The 19,863-nt window shown below is 36.9% G+C and overlaps 1 protein-coding gene across 1 annotated transcript in view; it reads left to right on the top strand.

Annotated features, from left to right (window-relative positions):
• Nucleotides 1-19,863, top strand: part of pic (DNA damage-binding protein pic) — a 172,862-nt gene that overhangs the window by 38,546 nt on the left and 114,453 nt on the right. Inside the window, exons 3-4 of the mRNA XM_090383568.1 lie at nucleotides 17,675-17,791; nucleotides 19,320-19,465. Coding sequence (XP_090239694.1) covers nucleotides 17,675-17,791; nucleotides 19,320-19,465 — 263 coding nt within the window. The remainder of the gene's footprint in view (nucleotides 1-17,674; nucleotides 17,792-19,319; nucleotides 19,466-19,863) is intronic.

Raw genomic sequence — 19,863 nt, 5'->3', positions numbered from 1 at the left:
TTATATATATTCATAGATTTTAATTCCTTGCCCCTAATAAAAAAGCCCTGAAAGATATTTCTTTAAAATATAGCATATATAAATTTATATTCTGTTGTTGACAAATTTGACACTTTTTATGCACATATCTTCTTTGACTTTTCTTTTGATAAATCCACCCCCCCCCCCAATTATTTTGAAATTTTTTATATTAAAAGTGTTCTTTACTCTGATTTGTTAGTATATCCTCCCTGTATTGCCAATATTAATTTTCCTGCATCTGCATTTTTGCATATAATTCATCTTTTCCTAGTCAGAGGAATGGCATCACTTAAAATATTACTCATTTTGTTTAATGGTTTTAATGTCACATCCAGACTATATTTGTTACAAATTCTCATAGTTTTTTCCCATGTTCCTTTTTATTTATGGTATTGTGATTTTTTTTATTTTCATGTGAAATAGCATTCTCATAATTTTCCATGTATTTGCATATGGTTTTATTGACTATGCCCCATGAAAACCCATCGTTAGTAAGCGATACACTTTTTAATATTCATTGGGTGGTTCAAATTAAAATTAATGTAATGTCCATCCTTTTCCTTGTGGGCACCACCACCCAGATGCATTTCGGAGCTTGTCAGCTCACTCATCGATGGGGTGAGAAAAAATAATGGCAGTCTCCTCTACTAGAGAAGCATTATTTATTCGAAGTAGTGCAATACCTGGTATCTCGTTGTGGAGGTAGCCACAATATGAGATAAATTCAAATGATGCCGTTACACTACTTATGTAGTTAAATTTATAGGTAAACTATGGTGTATTTACACCGATATTATATATTTAATTTCACCCATTACATATTATGCCTTGTGCATTTAGTCTTCAAAAAATTTGGGTATTAATGAAATTTTGTTCCTTCTCTATCAAGACATCCAAAAAATGACAGTTTCCATCTACTTCTAGTTCCATTTTAAACCTATAGTTTTTATGTGTATTATTCATATACATATACAGTAGAGTGTCGAAAATCTGAACGAGCCAGCATTTATTTTTTTAATGCTAGTGCCATAAAATACTTACAGTAAGTTCTTCAAAAAGGCCTCTAAGGTTGGGAGAGTAATACATATCCAGAATTTAAAACAAATACACCAACCATTTAACTATGTTTAGTTTAATACTGAAAATTATAAAATGTACCAAACGATACTACACTGTAAAATAATATATGCAAAAAACTGATTTACAAAATAAAATATACGATGAAACTTTTAATGTACAATAAAATATAAATAAAATATTTAAAATACAATAAAATTAAAAGCGATAAAACATTGACTGAAGCTTTCGGGGGCTTCCGCCTCCTTTCTCAACAACAATGATGTTTAAGCAACACATCCTTAAGTAACAGGCTCACAGCACACGTGGTTGACCAGGCGCATGCTCCATATTTCTTCCATACGATCCAGAACCGGAAGCGGCTCGGGAGCGTGGAAATATAAAACGCTCGTCTTTTGCCAGGACCACGGCTTCCAGTAGGGGAAATTGAACACCCCTGTCCCTATTCATACTATTGTTCTCAGACGAGTCTATCCACAAACTCTCTAGCCACTTACGGTCCCAGAACCTATGCGCCCGGTCAAGGATGACAGTATTCACAGGGGAGACCTGATGATGTTTCTCCCAATAATGCTCAGCAATGGCGGACTTATTGAACTCTGCGGTCTGTATACCATGTGCTCCCCCAGACGGTCTTTTAGTCGCCGTCCTGTCTCCCCCATATAACATTCCCCACAATCCGGGCATTTGATCTCATATATGACCCCACTACTGGAATCCCCAGGAATGGGGTCTTTGACCTGTGACAACACTGTGTGCAACCTCTGGCCCGGAAGTTGCACACAGCGTGCCTGAAAGTCACGTAGCATTCTTGAAATTCGATCTGACAAGCCCGGATAGTAGGGAATATAAACTGTGGCGACTGGAACGGACAGTGTTCCATGATTAGGCTCCACGCCTCTATTATATTTATCAATGACCCTCTGGGGGTAACCTCATTTCATAAGATCCGCCCTAACTTGCCCAATTTCTCTCTCTCTCTCTCCTCAGAGGTACTACAATGTGTCCTAACCCTACCCAAAAGTGCCCTGGCCACTGTTTTTATGCTGCGCGGTCTGTGCTGACCTATAATGGGTGTACTGGCTCCTACACATGGGCTTCCTAAATACTGTAGTACTAAGCCTGGAGCCTTCTCTACTCACTATTACATCCAGGAATGGGAGGGAACCATTCACTTCTACCTCTGAGGTGAACTGTATAAAAGGAGAGAAATCATTGAGAAAACTAACTAAATCCTCTTCTCTCCCCTTTTGCACCAAAGTGAACGTGTCATCCACGTATCTCTTCCACTTGCGCATAGGGAACTCCAAACTAGTAAAAACCCTATTCTCTAACTCTTCCATTGCCAGGTTTACAATAGCGCTAATAGGAGAACCCATAGCTGTGCCATGAACCTGTTTGTACATCACTCCTTTATATAGCCAAGTCGTACTCGAAAGACATAATTCTACTCCACAGCATATATCCTCTACACTTAGAGTAGACAGCAAACAATAGGTGCGATCTAGTACTTAGGGTATCATCTCTTTGTAGTGCCACCTTTACACATTCCACCCCATGGGCTATGGGTATACAAGTAAATAATGACAGCACATCTGGTGACACCATTATTTCATTCTCCCCTTCATTTTGACTTTTAACGAAGTTCACAAAATCCACACTGTCTTTAACAACAAACATGGACCGTCCCACTATAGAAGAAATCAGCTGCGCCAGGAATTTTGACAAAGCATAGGTAGGGCTCCCAATAAAAGAAACAATGGGTCGTAACGGGACCCCCACCTTATGTATTTTCGGCAGCCCATAAAACCTGGGCAGCTGACACCCCGTTGCATGCATAGACCAGTACTTTTCTTAAGAAATCTTACCCGTTTTTAACCAGAGCTGCAAAATCTTATTAACACTTTGTTCTAAACCAGCTAGAGGATTTCTGCGGATGATCTTGTATGTATTATCATCCTGTAATAAGTCTAGGGCCTTTTTTTTTTTTTTTATGATAATCGAGCTATACAGACCGCAGAGTTCAATAAGTCCGCCATTGCCGAGCATTACTGGGAGAAACATCATCAGGTCTACCCTGTGAATACTGTCATCCTTGACCGGGCGCATAGGTTCTGGGACCGTAAGTGGTTAGAGAGTTTGTGGATAGGCTCATCTGAGAACAATAGTATGAATAGGGACAGGGGTGTTCGATTTCACCCTCTACTGGAAGCTGTGGTCCTGGCAAAAGACGAGCGTTTTATATTTCCACGCTCCCGAGCCACTTCCGGTTCTGGATTTTATGGAAGAAGTATGGAGCATGCGCCTGGTCAACCACGTGTGCTGTGAGCCTGTTACTTAAGGATGTGTTGCTTAACACGTTCACTGTCCAGGGAATCACATGTGATGCACAATAGTTTTTGTAATAAGTTCGGGTATCATATGTGATTCCCAAGGACCTTGCCAGCTTAAACAATTTTTAAAAAATTGGACTTCTGACCTATGTTTTTAATCTTTTGTGGACTTATTAACAAGAAAATATTTTTTTAGAAAAGTTAATGAACCTGCGTAAAAGTTTCCTAGTTTTTACACATAGCTACATCAATTATTTCAAATTACATGCAATGTTAGGAGTATATAAACAGATTTCAAAATGTGAAGAAAAGTGTATTTTATTTCAGAAGTACAAAAAACTGAAAAAAAAAGACTAATTTTTATGTTTATTTTCAAAACATTTCATACAATATGTCTTCTCACATGATTTACATTCATTATGAACTTGCTTGGCAGCCAATTTGGGATTTTTTCCAGCAATTTTTGCTTCTTTGTAACATGACACCTTTTCCTGTGAATTTTACCGTGGGAAAGCCTCGGAATTTCTGACAGAAAATGCTGAGATGAGGATTGACAAGCGGTTGTACTAGAGATTTGTTCCGTTTTGATTCCCATCAATTCTTTAGTGATTGTCTCTCTCACTTCTAAAAGAGACATTGTCTTTCTTCTCTTGCTGTAATTCATTGAAAATTATGAATGTGTTCACAATTGCTGTCCCAAAAACTAATTCTATTGTAATTTTTTTTATACCATATCAGTGATTTTCTCATTGGTGACTGGTAACTTGAAATTTGGTCTGATACATCAATCCCCTTTTTTGCCTTATTGTATTCAGTTATTTCTGGTTTTACTTGTTCATTTCTTCTTCTGCACTTCTTCATTTCATCACCAAAACATGTTGACAACATCAAAACATCTCTCTTATCACGCCACTTAGTGATCACAATATTATCTTTTTTGCATTGTTATTTTTTCACCCCTGCGTAATTTCTTTTGGATTATTTCCTTAGGAACTCCCAATCTATTACTACAAAGTGTACCACACAAATCTGTATTATTTGATTTCAGGTAATTCGCAAGAGGTATGCTAATATAATAATTATCTGCAACTAGAAGTTGCCCTTCATTTATTAGTCTGCCTAATAAGCCGACCTCTGAACGGTATCATAGATTTGTCAATAACAACAACATCCCCAGGAAAGTATAAATTACGTAAATTTGTAATTACTAGATCAATAAGGAGTTGAATTTTATACAATCTATTAGAATGTTCTGCTGTGTTATCTGCAAAATGCCAGCATCTTAGTAGGCTAGTAAAACAATTGTAAGTTATTCCAAAATTATATAACAATGGATGGTAGTACATAGGGTCCGTTTTCCAATAATACTCCCATCTCGGATATGAAACAATACCTGAGAATAAGATGAATCCCAAAAACTTTCATTTCACTTTCATTAGTATCTTTCTATCATTGTATTCTTACTTTCACTGTTACTTGACTATTCATAACCTGATGAGCATATAAATTTGTCTGGTGCACCATAAGATTTATGACGTCTTCATTTATAAATTTATAATAAATGTAGGTTATAGAAGCTTTACCATTTCTCATTATACTGTCAATATTTTGGATACCGGATGAACCTATGAAAGCTTCCTTCTGAGGAGGAGAAATGTAAGTCCAATGACTTTTACTAACACTATCAGAAGCTTCATGTTGCCCTGATGTACCTGCCATATCCATCAATTGTGTCAATATTTGTTTCGTTTCATTTCCACTATCAATATCAGGCTCGGAAACTGTATCTGGTACATAATCGTCCACTATCGCTAGAAATTGGCTCATAGTCACTTTCCTCCAATATTCTTCGCAACTCCTCATCACTAAGTCCACGACTACCCATTTGCACACTAGAAAGTAACTAATAACTTGAGACCATGGCTGAAACACTTGAAGGTCAACAGTATAACGTGAAAGGTAATCATACGTGATTCATGGACGTGGAGGGGTAAATTTGTATTCACAAGTCCGGGCATCACATGATGCATAGTAAAAAAAAAAAAACATAAAAAACTATATACAAAATAGCTATATGTACATACTTACGTACACACCTTAATTAATCTGATAGTCTGGACTTCTGAGGTCACATAAATATAATGTATGGGGACAGTGAACATGTTAAACATCATTGTTGTTGAGAAAGGAGGCGGAAGACCCCCCCCCCGAAAGCTTCAGTCAATGTTTTATCGCTTTTAATTTTCTTGTATTTTAAATATTTTATTGTACATTAAAAGTTTCATCGTATATTTTATTTTGTAAATCAGTTTTTTGTATATATTATTTTACAGTGTAGTATCGTTTGATACATTTTATAATTTTCAGTATTAAACCATTATAGTTAAACGGTTGGTATATTTGTTTTAAATTCTGGATATACTTATAGTAATCACCGGTTATTGCGATTGCATTTGTGAATTGAATTTTGATTCTATTAAATGACAATTCTAATAAACGAAAATCGGAGGAATATTATTCACAGGCTATAAAAATTAAGATATAAAGCACAAATTTATACTTTTATTTTACCTTATCAATTAACAAAAATAATACGTAAAAATCGAAAAATATTCCGATTTTTGCGTATTATTTTTGTGGAAGAATATCCACAAGTTAGCAAAATAAAAATACATTTACGCCTATGTACATAGCTTAATTAATATACACACGGTATTAACTAAACATAACACTTTGTAATCTGATATTTCTGTTCACTGACATTTTTTTTTCTCTTTGGGTTGTAAAATCTAAAACAGTAAAAAAATATGTGCCAATTAATAACAAAGAGCACAGCACGCAGAAATTTCAACTAACACAATACGTACAAGTGAGTTGGGAGTAAAAAGTTTACGAAATTCAGATATAGGAGAAAAGAGATTCAGAACGTTTATAGAGTTCTATTTTACTGTACTGTAGTTATGGTCTTCTTCGTCTTTTAAAAGGAAGCAGAAATTTTTAACAATTAAATCGAAGATTGAGATTTTAAACAGACTTCCAAAGGGAGAATGCGGGTCTTCATAAGCAAGATTTTACAAGGTTGGAAAGTCAACCATGACAGAAATCAAAAACAAGGAAAAAATTTTAAAGTTTGCATCGAAACTTGATTCAGATTATGGTGCAAAAAAAAAAAGAAAAACTATGAGAACAGCTAATGATCCATCCCTCAAATATGGTGTTTGCTGTTGTTGGGTTCTGGGAGCACCAGTGACTAAGGCCATATTGCTCCTTGTATACTGTCTGTAAATTGGGTGTTCTGTGGTCGATTTTCTGTTTGCTGGGTGAAAAACCCAAGTTTCGGGAGAAAGACTGACTAACTCGGCCACTTTGTGAAAGAGGCCCATAAAAATTCCTCCCCTCATTGACGGGACTCAAACTCTGGCCTTTTACACCTGAGGTGGGGAGGACGGTGATTCTACCAACTGTGCTACACATGAGGGCTAGGTACGAGCAACTAACTAAATGCTGTCCAACTCAACTACTTTTGCTGAAAAGAATGAGCGATCTGGCACCAAAGAAACAAAGTTTAAAAATGGTACAGCAAAAAAATAAGAAATTATTTTCGTTAAAGGCCTATACATATGTATTATTGTGGCTGAAAGTTCCATTTGTTTTGTTACCTATAAATAAAAAAACTAAGTACAACTTAGTATTTTTATTTCTAAACTTACTAAACCCTTGGCACATAATGGCCTTTAGCTGCCATTGCGCCATAAAACCTACGACGACGACAACAACAACACACTAAACCTTTCTTTATAGAATCCAGAACAGTATTTTTGATAAGTTCGAAAATCCGAACAAATCAGAAGTCCGAACTACCCCCGGTCCCAATTATTTCGGATTATTGATGCTCTATTGTAGTTCAAAAATTGTTTTAATTTCAGTTCCCTCCATTCCCTTGTCAGAAAAAAAAGATCGACATATTTACATCTAATCCATTTGGAGGGTCTTTTAATGACCAAACCAGTGGCCTTTATTTTCATGCTTCCATAAAGATATGTACCATAAGTGGTAAGAATTCCCATACTTAACTCATATGTTTGTATATAAATTTTCTCTTAGAGCAGGGGTCCCTAAACTTTTAGAGAAGCGGGCTACATATGAATTTTTGGAATATTTGGTGGGCCAAAGAAAATTGCTAATTTCTGCTGAAAACTACATTCTCTGCATAACTTTAATTTTATGCAGAGGAATACATTTTATACTTGCCTATATCTACAGATTCAAAAATAAATCGATGGATATATAATATAAAATATATCAGTTTGTTTATATCAAATTTTAATTATTACTTATTTATTGTACTAATCACAAAAATAGTCAGTAATACAACAAAATTATTACTCATTTACTGTACTAATCACAAAAATACAGTTAGTAATACAACAAAAATTTTAATTAATGTGGGATGTGTTTGTAGAATGCAACTAAGTTTCGTAATATTAGTGTTAAAGTGCTAGTTCCAGTTCTTAAAAAGTCATGTAGATGCAGGTCAGTTAGATGTGATCGTATTTTTGATTTTATATACCGTATTTCCCCATGTATAAGACGCACCCTTTTTCGAATAATTTGGGGTCTAAAAACTGGGTGCGTCTTATACAATTGTTGTAGATTTTTTTACTTGCATTTCCCGCTTTTTCATGCTTGTTGTCTTTGCGCTCATTATTTTGCACTTGTTACCAGTATATTAGGTTACGTTTTGCACGTTCTGCCTAGAAATGGCTCAGAAACGATTTTCGTACAGTGCTGAATTCAAGTTAAAAGTGATCCAGTTCGAAAAAGTGAATGGAAATCGTGCTGCTGAACGTAAGTTTGGTCCTCCTCCAACTGAGAAAACAATCCGAGACTGGCTACGGGAAGAAGAAACCCTACTGAAAACACCACAGCAGAAGAAGGCCATGAGAGGCAAGTCAGCAAAATGGCCTGATTTAGAGAGAGAATTGAAGATATGGATTGAAGAGCAAAGGACAATTGGAATTCCTGTTGTCCACAAAGATGGTTCAGCATGAGGCAAGAAGAATTGCTGATGAAAAAGAAGTTACTGATTTCAAAGGAGGACACAATTGGTGCTTCAGGTTCATGAAACAGAATGGACTAAGCATGAATGCACTCACCAGACTTGCCCAAAAGATGCCTGAAAGCTACGAGAAGGTCCTTGAATTTCATCGTTTTGTCATTCAATGTCAGAAGACACATCAGTTTGAGTTGGGACAGATTGCAAATATGGACGAAGTCCCCCTTCAATTTGATGTCCCAAGTAACAGAACTGTTGATAAGAAGGGGGTGAAAACTGTAACTGTGAAGACAAGTAGACATGAAAAGAGCCATTATACAGTTGTTCTAGTTTGTTGTGCCGACGGAACCAAGCTGCCTCCTATGCTGATTTTCAAACGCAAAACAATGCCAAAAGAAGACATTCCTCGGGGAGTGATTGTCCACGTTCGTGACAAGGGTTGGATGGATCAGGATGGGATGAAGATCTGGTTTTAGAAAGTTTGGAGCAGGAGACCAGGTGGGCTCTTACTCAAACCTGTCCTATTGGTGCTTGATCAGTTCAGGGCACACATAACAAAAAACACAAAGATTTTTGCAGAGTTAAAAACAAAACTTGCTGTCATACCTGGAGGCTTGACATCCCAGCCCCAACCACTTGATGTCAGCATTAACAAATCCTTCAAAGCTGCCATGAGAGACGAATGGAACCAATGGATGAAGTCTTCTGGGGACAATTTGACACCAGCAGGAAGAGTGAAGAAACCAGCTATAGGAGAAGTTTGTACTTTGTACCTGGGTGAAAAGATCCTGGGATAATATCAAGATTGAGATCGTTGTCAAGTCATTTAAGAAGTGTGGCATTTCAAATGCCGTAGATGGAACTGAGGACAAGGCAATATATGAAGACTGATTCGTCATCAGACACAGATGAGGAGAAGCTAATGGATGGGAGTTTTGACAGTGATGAGGAGTTGTATGAATTTTATGATGAATAAAACTTGAGTTCAATAACTTTATGTAATACACTTTTTTTCAAATTTCGGGCCCCAAAATTAAGGTGCGTCTTATACATGGGGAAATATGGTATTTCATTTTTGAAAAGGTCTGCTCATGTATACATGTACTTCTGAAAATTGATGTAACTTCCTTGCAAAATTTTTAATTTTTGGATAATCTGACTCAGATATTGTTGAATAAAATTTAATTAAAATTTCATTTTTAAATATTGTCTTCATTGCATCATTAGATTGAAGATCTGCCAACTCTAATTGTAAATTCTCATCAACGTCGTTGATGGGTACGTCAAACGGATTTTGAAAAAGTTCAAACACCTTTGAATTATTTTTAAAATCAGAAAATTTTCCTGCAACAAACTAACATTTTGGACAAAATTTTCAATGAAAATATTACAACTAGGCATATTTTTAGATAATTTTTTTTATTATTATTAGCCGTATGGTGCAAGGAAGCCTGAGGCTTATGCTGCACTAGCCAAAAAAAAATTTTTGAGTTACCCTGAGAGAGAAAGAGAGAGAGAGAGAGAGAGAGAGAAAAAAGTAGAAGGGAATCACCAAGAAAGAGAAGAATGATGATATCCAGCTCAGGATCCTGGGTGTGCCAAGCCGATACTCACCAGATGTGAGCCCCTGGGAAGTTTATTGCAACATGGAAAATGTGAAAAATTATTCCGAAGTAGTTGACTTTTAAATAACTCATTTTTGTTTCAAATACTTTGACATTATAATACAATTCATCGACAAGTTTTTCTTGTCCTTGTAATTTCATTTTAAGAAAATTCAGGTGTTCACATATATCTGTTAAAAAGGCAAGGTTCCACAACCATTTGAAATCTGACAGTTCCGGAATTTTTCAATTTTTCATTCATAAATAGATCTGTTTTGATTCTAAGTTCAGAAAATTGCTTCAACATGTTACCGCAACTCAACCATTGTACTTCAGTGTGGTACAACAAATCACTGTATTCAGCCTCAATAGTTTAAAGAAAATTTTTGAATTGCCGATGATTCAGACCAGTCTTGCGAATAAAATTTACCGTTAATATTACAGTTGACATTAGCATTAGCATTAGTAGAGGCATATGATGCAAGAAAGCAAGCTTATTCAGCATCAGCCAAAAAAAAAAAAAAAAAAAAAAACAACCACTACTCCCATTTCACCCCTCCGTTCGTTCGAAATACCTGTCCAGCTGAGCCTTAAATTTGTTTAGGCTATCAACTTCAACAACAAGCGATGGGAGTCTATTCCACAAACCAAAAATCTACGCCCAAAAATTTTCTGTACAAAGACTGCTGGTGAATTATACAATGAAATTGCTTTGGTTTTTTAATATTTTTACCCTCAAAATATTTATAAAGCTGATCCATGAACCCAATTTTAGTACTGACCATATTTTTAGCGCCATCCATTGTAACCACCGATAGCAAATCCCAATTCAATTTGAGGTCGACAATTGCTTCTGACACACTCAAAAATATATTTTCACACGTGTATCTTTCAAGCATTTTTAATGCAACTAGCTCTTCAGTTACCGCAAAATTTTGATTTACACCTCAGATAGTAATTGAACCGTATGATAGTAAATTAGTAATTGAACTGTATGGCTTGTATCTTCACTCTCATCAATTGCTGTTGAAAAATGTGCGAATTCACAAACTTTTTCTACGAGTTGATTTTGAACATCAGCTCCAAAATCTTCAATTCTTCTTGTTACAGTTGATGAAGATAAACTTACAGATGCAAAATTCTTTACTTACTAAGGACATACTACTTCTGCAAATTCATTTTACAAATTCTCCATCTGTAAAGGCCCTTCCTTCTTTGGCAATGATTTGAGAGGCTCAAATTTGAGTCTCTCAAATCATTGCGAGATGCTACCAGAAACTTTATGTGCATAAAGGCTGCCAGCAGTTAATTTATAGCAGAAGAATTAACTCCATTAACCAGTAGGATAGTGTCATGTTTTTATCCTGGATCCAGGGTTCTTGTTTAGTAGAAACCAGGGATGGCCTTTGCTCCCATACTCTGGACATCAGGGTTCATGTGCAGGCTGGTTCAGGATCTTACCGATACCAATCATCAGACCATGCTGCTGGTACCAGGTTTTATTCTGGATCTGGGATTCTTGTGTAGTGGAATCCTAGGGTTACCTTTGCTCCCATACTCTGGACATCAGGGTTGGTATGCAGGCTGGCAAGGGATTAGGAAATCCCTAATTATTGTCTCTAATGCCTATTGCTGTTAATGGCAAGGTCAAGATTAACAGATTATTTTAACGATGTTTCAAAGAAAACCTTTGAGTGGAAATAACAGAATTAATATCCAACAAGGCTAAGTTGACGACACAGAGGAATCAACACTGTTAATCAACCGACAAATGTTAAAATAATCTGCAAAATGTGTTTTTCATAAATTTTGTTGTAATCTGATATAAACAATTTTTACAATCTAATTTAAATGCCATGGTTTGGGAACCTCTGCCTTAGAGAGTATTTCATTTTGTGGAATTCTAACCTCTACCCTCTAATTTTAGTTTTTACTATCTCTATTACTTCTCTCACCAGAATGTTCATGCATGTTTTCTACATCCATACTTGGCATTATGATAATGTTAATGAAGTCAATCAAATTTTTTAAGTGATTATTTTTTAGTGGATTTAAAATGTAAACTAACCATTTGAACTTTTTTAAAAAATATACAAAAAGGATTAGATGGGTTAGTAGATTCACCCAAATCAGTTAAGAGGCTCCGTTCTGGAGACCTTTTAATTGAATCTAAAAATGACAGGCAATCTGAACATCTGCTCCGAGTAACATGAATCGGAGGAGTACCCATAACAGTGACACCACACAGAACACTCAATTCATCGAGAGGTGTCATTTCGGAGTGGGACCTTCTCGATGTAACTGAGGAGGAAATCTGCTCCGAATTAAAACCACAGGGAGTCATTGCCGTCAAGAGAATCACTGCGCGAAGGGATGGAAAAATTGTTAAAACCAGGAGCGTTATCCTGACTTTTAACTCTCCTAAACCTCCTGATGAGATTAAAGCTGGATACATCAATTATTCAGTGCGTCCATACGTTCCGAACCCTTTATGGTGTTTTAAATGCCAGAAGTATGGACATTCTCAAATGGCCTGCCGTGGAGTCCTTGCATGCACTCGATGCGGTGCAAAGGACCACGAAACAACAGCATGTTCAGCCGCAAAACCCACCTGTATTAACTGTGAGGGAGAACACCCGGCCTACTCACGAGCATGCCAGAGGTGGAAAGAAGAAAAAGAAATTCAACGGCTGAAGGCAGAGCTAAATATATCACACCAGGAGGCAAGGAAATCGGTGAAACCCCTGAATATCAACAGACCTACCTACGCCCAGAAGGTAGCAGGAGATGTTCCGTCGGAACTCAGACAGACATGACCATTCCTCCAAAGGAGTCTTTCACTCCCATCGCACGTTATCTCTTAAGTTCTCAAAAACCTGCACAGAAAAACCAATCAGCTGCCACTCCTATATCAGTACCTCCTAATGCTCTACAACTAACAAAGGTAATTACGAAAGAAAAGAATAAGAAAGGGGAAGTCCCCACTAGTACCCAAGAAAACATGGATGTCGAGCAGAAGGAGGTACACGAAGATTCAGTCTTGGAACTCTTTGCGGACGAAGAAATGGACACAGGACAGCGTACATTCTTCCCCAAAAAAAGAGAAACCCAAGACTGATAAAAGTAAGCCCTCAGCACCTCGGAAGCCGCCTGGACCCATCAAGCCAAAATAATGGCTAAATTCCTACAACGGAATTGTCGTGGATTCCGGAAAAATGCAGAAGACATCAAGGCACTCCTGCAAAAGCACAAACCATCTTGCTTTTGCATATAGGAGACTTACCTAAGGGCAAATGATGACCCCAGGATGCACAACGCTACTATCATTCGCAAGGATAGAACTGGGGATGGCCCCGCTCATGGAGGAGTCGCAATCCTTGTGGGCAACCATACCCCTTTTCAGCATCTGCAACTTACTACCAGCATAGAGGCAGTAGCAATTCGAATAACAGTGGGGTTTTTACTAACCGTTTGCTCTATATATTTGCCACCTGGTACTGACATCTGCCAGAAAGACCTTGATGATCTCGTAATGCAGTTGCCTCCCCCTTTCTTACTTCTTGGGGACTTTAATGGACATACTACCCTGTGGGGTAGTGCAAACATTAGTAGAAGGGGACGAGTCATAGAGCGTATGCTCATTGACAGTGACCTCTGCCTTCTTAATGTGGGAACAAACACCTTTTTCCACATGCCTACCCGTACGTTTTCTGCCATTGATCTTTCTATCAGCTCGCCTTCTCTTCTCTCGTCACTTACCTGGGAGGTAGAAGGGAACCTGTATGGAAGTGATTACTTCCCTGTGATAACCACCTTAATTACTGGGAGGCCTTGTCTTCCTGTCAGGTTACCACGGTGGAAGTTTGATCAAGCTGACTGGAGTGCCTTTGAACACCTGGCAAAATTTGACAACTCTGGCTGATGACCCTCCTATGTGCGAGCAGTGCAACACCATTTTATCAGTTCAACATATTTTATGTGACTGTACCAGTTTTAGAAATGCTCGTTTTACTGCTTTTAACCATCTGGCTGAGCCGTATACACTCAATCAGATTTTATCCGACAATGACCATGTGTCTGCTATTTTTAGTTTCCTAAAATCAGTAAACCTTTTTACTCATATTTAAAAAAATCTTATTATTTTAAGATTTACTATTGTTACTTGTTTACTGATCTTTGTCTTTTACAGTTTATACTTGTTTTTATACCCTGACTTAGTGACCTAATTCATTAGGTCACTGAATGTTTTACAAATTTTTTTGACAAGGTTTTGGTGCATTATAGCCTAAGTTGCTGATGCGCCAATAAAACTCAACCAACCAACCAACCTTGGCCCTTGTCATGATGCTAATGAGACATCTGAAACTATACTTCTGAGTTTGTTTCGAAAAGTACAGCACTTTAAACTTTGGCTCAACAGAAGAGAGAATATAACCTTAAGAGATTGGAAGAAAATTAAAATAATGGTAAGGAGTGTAAAACAATGAATTGAAAAAGAGTTCATCACCAAATTTTTCTTGAAAACTTACCAGAACATTTTTCAAAAACCCATAGGCATTCAGATAGTGAATAATCATTATTTCCTATTCATTTTCTTCTAGGTCATTTCCATTATCAATTACATGAGTTTGGTGCTACCCAAATAGTGTGCTATTTATTGGTGGACATGAAATGAGTAAAGATATCTCAAAATAATGGGATCTCCAGTATGGAGACCCGTTGTCTTGTGGTCTCATTTCTCCAGTGGTCTTGTGATATAGCTCCAGTGTTTTTTTTTTTTTATGTGAACCCCAAACACGAGAGGTATTATAACCTATAGTACTTAGTACCGTGCTTGGGTTGGAGACTGAGAAGACGAAAGAAGATATTTGTTGACATTGGACTTGAACTTCTGTAGATTGTAATTTTCAGGAAATACATATGAAGGAAGGTTGTTCCAGAAAACGTCAGTTGAATGAATAAATGAGGAAGATGAAAAGTTGGTTCTGTGGGTTTGAAGTTGGACAGTAAATGGATGTTGGCTGGTGGCGGCACGTGTTCGGACTGTTTTGAAAGAGAGAGCAGGAATTATAGAAGCTAATTCAGAAGAACAGTGCCCATGGAAGTATCTGTAGAAGAGGCATGCAGCAGAAACAGTGCGTCTATGAGACAGCAAGTGGAGAGACTCTGTTAGAGATGAATCATTAATTAACCTAACTGCCCTCTTCTGAATGGAATCAAGAAGCCTGAGAGAGGTTTTGGGGGCACCACCCCAGATGTGGGAACAATATTCCATGGCAGGGCGGATTTGCGATTTATACAGAGTGAGCAGCTGTTTGGAAGAAAAGTAATGCCGAGAGCGAAAGAGAAAACCAAGTTTTTTAGATGCAGAGGAAGCAATATTTGTAATGTGCTTGTGCCAAGAGAGATTAGAAGTCAGGGTAATCCCCAAAAGAGATATATCCTTTTGCCTAGAAATTGGAGTGTTACTAAAGATAAGCATAGGAGCAGAAGAATCCTTTTTGCGAGATATAAGACAAGACTGAGTTTTAGAAGGGTTGAAATCAACTAAGTTGTCTTTGCCCCACTGGAGAATTACCTGAAGATCGGCATTTATGGAATTGGTAGCAGATTTTCGAGAAGTTGAAGCTGATTGAGCAGGACAAGGTTTCTCAAAATGGAAAGTTGAATGCAATGTGCTATCATCAGCAAAACTATGGATAGGATTTCCAGTCAATGGAAGAAGGTCATTGATATACAAGAGGAAAAGAGTGGGGGAAAGAACTGAACCTTGGGGGACACCGGCATTAGTGGAGAAGTTAGAAGACAGAGCCATCAACCATCACCCTCAGTGAGCGATCAGAGAGAAAACTGGATAACCAATTACTAAAAACAGTTGGCAAACCATAAGATGGAAGCTTGTTTAGAAGACCTTTATGCCAAACACGATCAAAAGCCTTTGAGATGTCAAGAGCAGCTACTTGTGTTTCACCGAACCTTTCCATTGAAATAGTCCATAAATGGGTAATATAAGCCAGAATATCACCAGTGGATCGACACTGACGGAATCCATACTGGTGATCGTTGATCAGACGGAAGGTTTCTAGGTAGTTTAAGAATTGGCGGTTAATTGATTTCTCCATTACTTTAGAAAGAGTAAACGTAATTGCAATGGGACGATAATTGGATGAGAGGGATTTGTCACCCTTTTTAGGAACTGGCTGGATATGAGCAAATTTCCAAGCCGAAGGAAAAACACCTTTAGAATAAGAAAGTGAAAAAAGGCGGCAAAGAATAGGAGTAAGTTCAGGAGCACAGGTTTTGAAAACAAGTGGAGAAATACCATCAGGACCTGGAGCTTTCTTAGCATCGAGATTCATCAAAATCCTTCTGATATCCTTTTGACGGAAGACCACAGGAGGCATTGAATGGAGTGTGTGTTGGGAATGGTGGGAGGTGTTTTACCAAGATCATTAATACATGAGCTGGAAGAAAAATGGGATGCTAGCAGGTCAGCTTTATCCTTGGCTGAAGTGACAACAGAACCATCTGGTTTGGACAGAGGTGGGAGCAGATATGGGCAAAAGTTGTGGCCAATAGCTTTGGCAAGAGACCAGAATGCTCGGTGACCATTAGGGCAAGAAGCAAGTGTCACCACCAAATACGGAGCATGCGGAAAGGTCAGGGAATGACCACCGCACCGGAGCAATATGGCCTTAGTTGCTAATGCTCCTAAAAACCAAATAACAACAATAACAACAGCAAGAAGCAAGTTTTCTACTCTTAGCCTGTTCAAACTCTAATTTGGACAGTGTGTAGGCCCTAGGACTAATCTTATGAAAGATAATTGTGTTATCTAGCACTTACATTGTGCTGTTATATGTGAAATTGACTTTAAAATGGTCCATTTCATATTTACAAATGAGTGGGTTCTTAGAACCTTTTATTCAGAAGTGACCATTAACCTGACCTCTAGTAAAAAGTATGTCAAAAAGTTCTAGGTCATAATTTTCCATTTTAAAAATATCTGAATATCAAATAAGAACTTTTTAGTTAATTTTTTAACCTATTTTGTTACAGAACATCTAGAATTTTTTTTACTGTTGTCTATTGCATTATAGCTGAGTGATCAGAAGCAGGAGTGCAGTAGCACACACTCCTTGAGTAGACCTGGGTTCAAGCCCCTCACTGCTAAATATGGTCGATCTGCCAACCCGCACTGGACCAGCGTGGCAGATTATGGTCCATTTCCCTCAACTTGGATTGTTGAGGTGGCTTCCATCCTTCAGTTGGTTGATAATGGCTGCAATTTGCCTTTTTTTTTTTTTTTTTTTTTATTGCATTATTCTATACACCAGATGGATATCTTGTGATAATGCATAAAAACATACTCAAAGAATGTCTGAAATTTTTTACTCACAATTGCATTTTGGATAAAGTTTGGTGTCTGCTCTGATATTTTTTAATTTTGATACTGCTGTATATTTCATTTTGTGCATTTATCTTCAAGTTATTTAAGGGTAAGAATTGTGAATTATCAAAAAGTTTAATATAACTTTTGGACTTTATAAAAAAATTCTTGATATATTAATTATATCTTACAGGGCGAGAAGAAGGATTTTCTGTTCTTTCTGACTTATAGTTATAATGCTGCAATTCTTGAATGTATCCATGATGGAGAAAATATAGAAATCATTACTAAGGCCCACGGCAATGTTGCAGTAAGTATACCTTTTATGATTTGGATTAAGAGTGAAAAGAGGAGTCTGTATCCTCATTTATAAATTCTTAATGTATTGTATATGTAGCACAGTCAAGAATTTCCTGGACTCATTACACAACTGTGCATTCAGTAAATATGATTTGCTGTTGTCAGATTGCAAGTTTCAGTCTGCATCTACATGCTGAAGTTTGTTAATCATTCAATCCATGTGTCATTGCTGTGTTTTGAAGTGCACTTATTTTATCATGATTTCTGAGTCAAATATCAAAATTGGAATGTTACGCAGTATTAAATTTTGCCGTCAGTTAAGGAAATCAGCTTCAAACATTGGAAATAATGCATGAAGTTTATAGAGCAGCTTCTTTATCTCGTGCTGCCATGCTTTAATACTATTGTGGATTTCAAGAGGGGAAAGAAAGTTTAGCAGATAACAACCTTTCATTGTTTTCTTGCTCATACTTCCAAAATAATTGAAAAATGCAGACAACTTTTATATCAGAACCATTATATGGTTGTTGATAAACTTACAGAATCTTTAAATATTTCACATGGAAGTGATCGTGGAATTTTTTAAGCAATGATTTGAACATGTTGAGTTGTTCAGTATGTAGGCTGATGGTCAGTTGCACAAGCGGATGACAATTTGCAGCAGTCTCACAGCAGGATCAAATAACATTTCAGTGTTTATGGAGTCCATCATTACTGGGGATGAGCTTGCTGTTTTCAGTATGATCCACCAACAAAGTCGTCCACTTGGAAATTTATTCACCAATCAGTTTCAGCAAGACAGGTTGAAAGGGAAAATGATGTTAAGTTTTTCTTTTAACCATTGTAGTATTGTATATTATGAATTCATTACTCAGGATACTGCTTTGAATGAGGAGAGATATACATGTGTTGTGCTGGCTACAAGAGGCAGTTTGTCAAAAGCATCAATATGAATGGTAAGCAATGCAATGAAAGATTAGATGTTATATGGCAGCATACCTGCATACTGCCCATTTTGTACGGAAAAAGGGCTCTTTAAACACATTACTGTTGTGTGTGTTTCCATATATCCCTTACTAACCTTTTACCATGCACAATTTTTTCCCTCCTTTTCCTGAAACTTAAACATTTATGAGACCATTGTTTCCACTGCAAACAAGAAGTTATTGATGTAACTAAAAAAATGCCATACAGTCAGAACAGTTCCAGAACTGCTACAAGAAATTGAGCCAGTGGCATCAAAAGCGCATCACTTCTTGAGGAGAGTATTTTGAAAGGGCTGTGTCTAGGATTAGTTATGTTTATGCGTGAGACCAAGGATTTTTTTGACTGTACCATATATATAAAAAAAACTACAGTCATCATATAAGTAAACTTAAGTTGTCACATTGTTTCTTTCAAGGATACTAAAAAATTTCAAGACCAGTTTTATATTTATGTTATTAGATTTCAGTAGGTTGATGCATTTGAAACAATTTATTTCCATTGTTTAACATGCTTAGTATCTATGTATGTACAAAATGCTATATTTTTTATAGGATCCAATTGCTAGGCCTGCTGAGACTGGTAATATTGGAATAATTGATCCCGAATGTCGAGCTATTGGACTTAGACTATATGATGGACTCTTCAAGATTATTCCTTTGGAAAGGGAAAATAGAGAACTTAAAGCTTTTAATATTAGGTGATTGGTTGCTATTTATTTCATATTATTAATGTAGAAAACTTAATAAGCCAAAAAACTGAAGAAAACAAATGTATATATATATTTATTCTGATGATATTTTTTTTGCTTTGCACTGCATGCATAAGATTTAGAAACTCTACCTCAGCACCATGCACCATGCACCTTGAAAACAGTCTGAATTTGTTTTTCATGGTTTTAACACCTGGAAAGTGTTTAACATAATGCTTGTCCATTCCTATGGAAGTAGCAGCAGAGTACCTTCAGCTGATGGAATGCTGTGAAACCTAAAGCACCTTAAATGGTACTAGTAATTATGTGGCCTTCTGGAAGTCTAATTTTGCTTGTTTTGTATTATCTTGAAGTGGAATATTAGCTGTGTGTGAATATTGTTCAAC

This window comes from Mastigoproctus giganteus, chromosome 10 (genome assembly GCF_048544385.1).
Source record: "Mastigoproctus giganteus isolate SK-2022 chromosome 10, ASM4854438v1, whole genome shotgun sequence".
Taxonomy (NCBI): domain Eukaryota; kingdom Metazoa; phylum Arthropoda; class Arachnida; order Uropygi; family Thelyphonidae; genus Mastigoproctus; species Mastigoproctus giganteus.
The sequence above is the reverse complement of the archived record's forward strand: the minus strand, read 5'-3'. Positions and strand labels throughout refer to the sequence as shown.